Source organism: Pterocles gutturalis, unplaced genomic scaffold (genome assembly GCF_000699245.1).
Source record: "Pterocles gutturalis isolate BGI_N339 unplaced genomic scaffold, ASM69924v1 scaffold7511, whole genome shotgun sequence".
Taxonomy (NCBI): domain Eukaryota; kingdom Metazoa; phylum Chordata; class Aves; order Pterocliformes; family Pteroclidae; genus Pterocles; species Pterocles gutturalis.
The window spans coordinates 1-904 of record NW_010097697.1 but is presented as its reverse complement, the minus strand read 5'-3'; the positions used below and the strand labels follow the sequence as shown (position 1 = coordinate 904).

General features: G+C 44.4%; 1 protein-coding gene across 1 annotated transcript in view; it reads left to right on the top strand.

The window, feature by feature from the left end:
- The window catches only part of CYHR1 (cysteine/histidine-rich 1), a gene marked incomplete at its 5' end in the record, with an annotated part of 2,924 nt that extends 2,394 nt beyond the window's left edge, over positions 1 to 530 (top strand). The window contains one exon of the mRNA XM_010083740.1: positions 139 to 530. Within this exon, the coding sequence (XP_010082042.1) occupies positions 139 to 530 (392 nt within the window). The remainder of the gene's footprint in view (positions 1 to 138) is intronic.
- Between the last annotated feature and the right edge of the window lie 374 nt (positions 531 to 904).

Sequence of the window (904 nt, the reverse complement as noted above, 5' to 3'; positions counted from 1 at the left end):
CAAAAAATCTTGAGGAGGAGGCCCCGACATTGGCATCGCTGCCGCTCCTGCCCCCCAAATTTTCCCATTTTTGTCGGTTTTTTTCCACTCCTCATTTTTAAAATTTTTTTTTTGTTTTTTTGTTTGCTTGTTTTCCAGAGGTGCAGTTCCGCCCGTACCGCACCGACGACTTCATCACGCGGCTGTACTACGAGACGCCGCGGCTGACCGTCCTCAACCAGACGTGGGTGCTGAAGGCGCGGGTGAACGACTCGGAGCGGAACCCCAACCTCTCGTGCAAGCGCACGCTCTCCTTCCAGCTCATCCTGAAGAGTAAAATCAACTCGCCCATGGAGTGCTCCTTCCTCCTCCTCGAGGGACCCTACGACGATGTGAAGATCCGCCCCGTCATTTACCACTTCGTTTTCAGCAACGAGAACAACGAGACGGATTATATGGCGCTGCCCATCGTCGATTCTGTGGAGTGCAACAAACTGCTGGCGGCCAAAAACATCAACCTCCGCCTTTTTATATTTCAAATCCAAAAATAAAACTCGGAAAAAAACAAACAAACAAAAAAATCAGCCCACCCTTCAACTGACAAAAAAAACCCGCCACCGTCGGACCTTCCCCCAGCGCAAAAACTAAGCCCCCCGAAAAAATTTGCCGAAAAAAAATTTGCTGGAAAAAATTTGCCGAAAAAAAAGTTTCTGGAAAAAAAAAATTGCTGGGAAAAAAAATTTGCCAGGAAAAAAAACATATTGCGAAAGAAATTGCTGGAAAATTTTGCCGAAAAAAAAAAAAAAAATTGCCAGGAAAAAAGTTTGCTGGGAAAAAAAATTGCCGGAAAAAAAATTGCCAGGAAAAAAAAAATTAACGGGGAAAAAATTTGCCAGAAAAAATTGCTGAAAAAAATTGCCAGAAG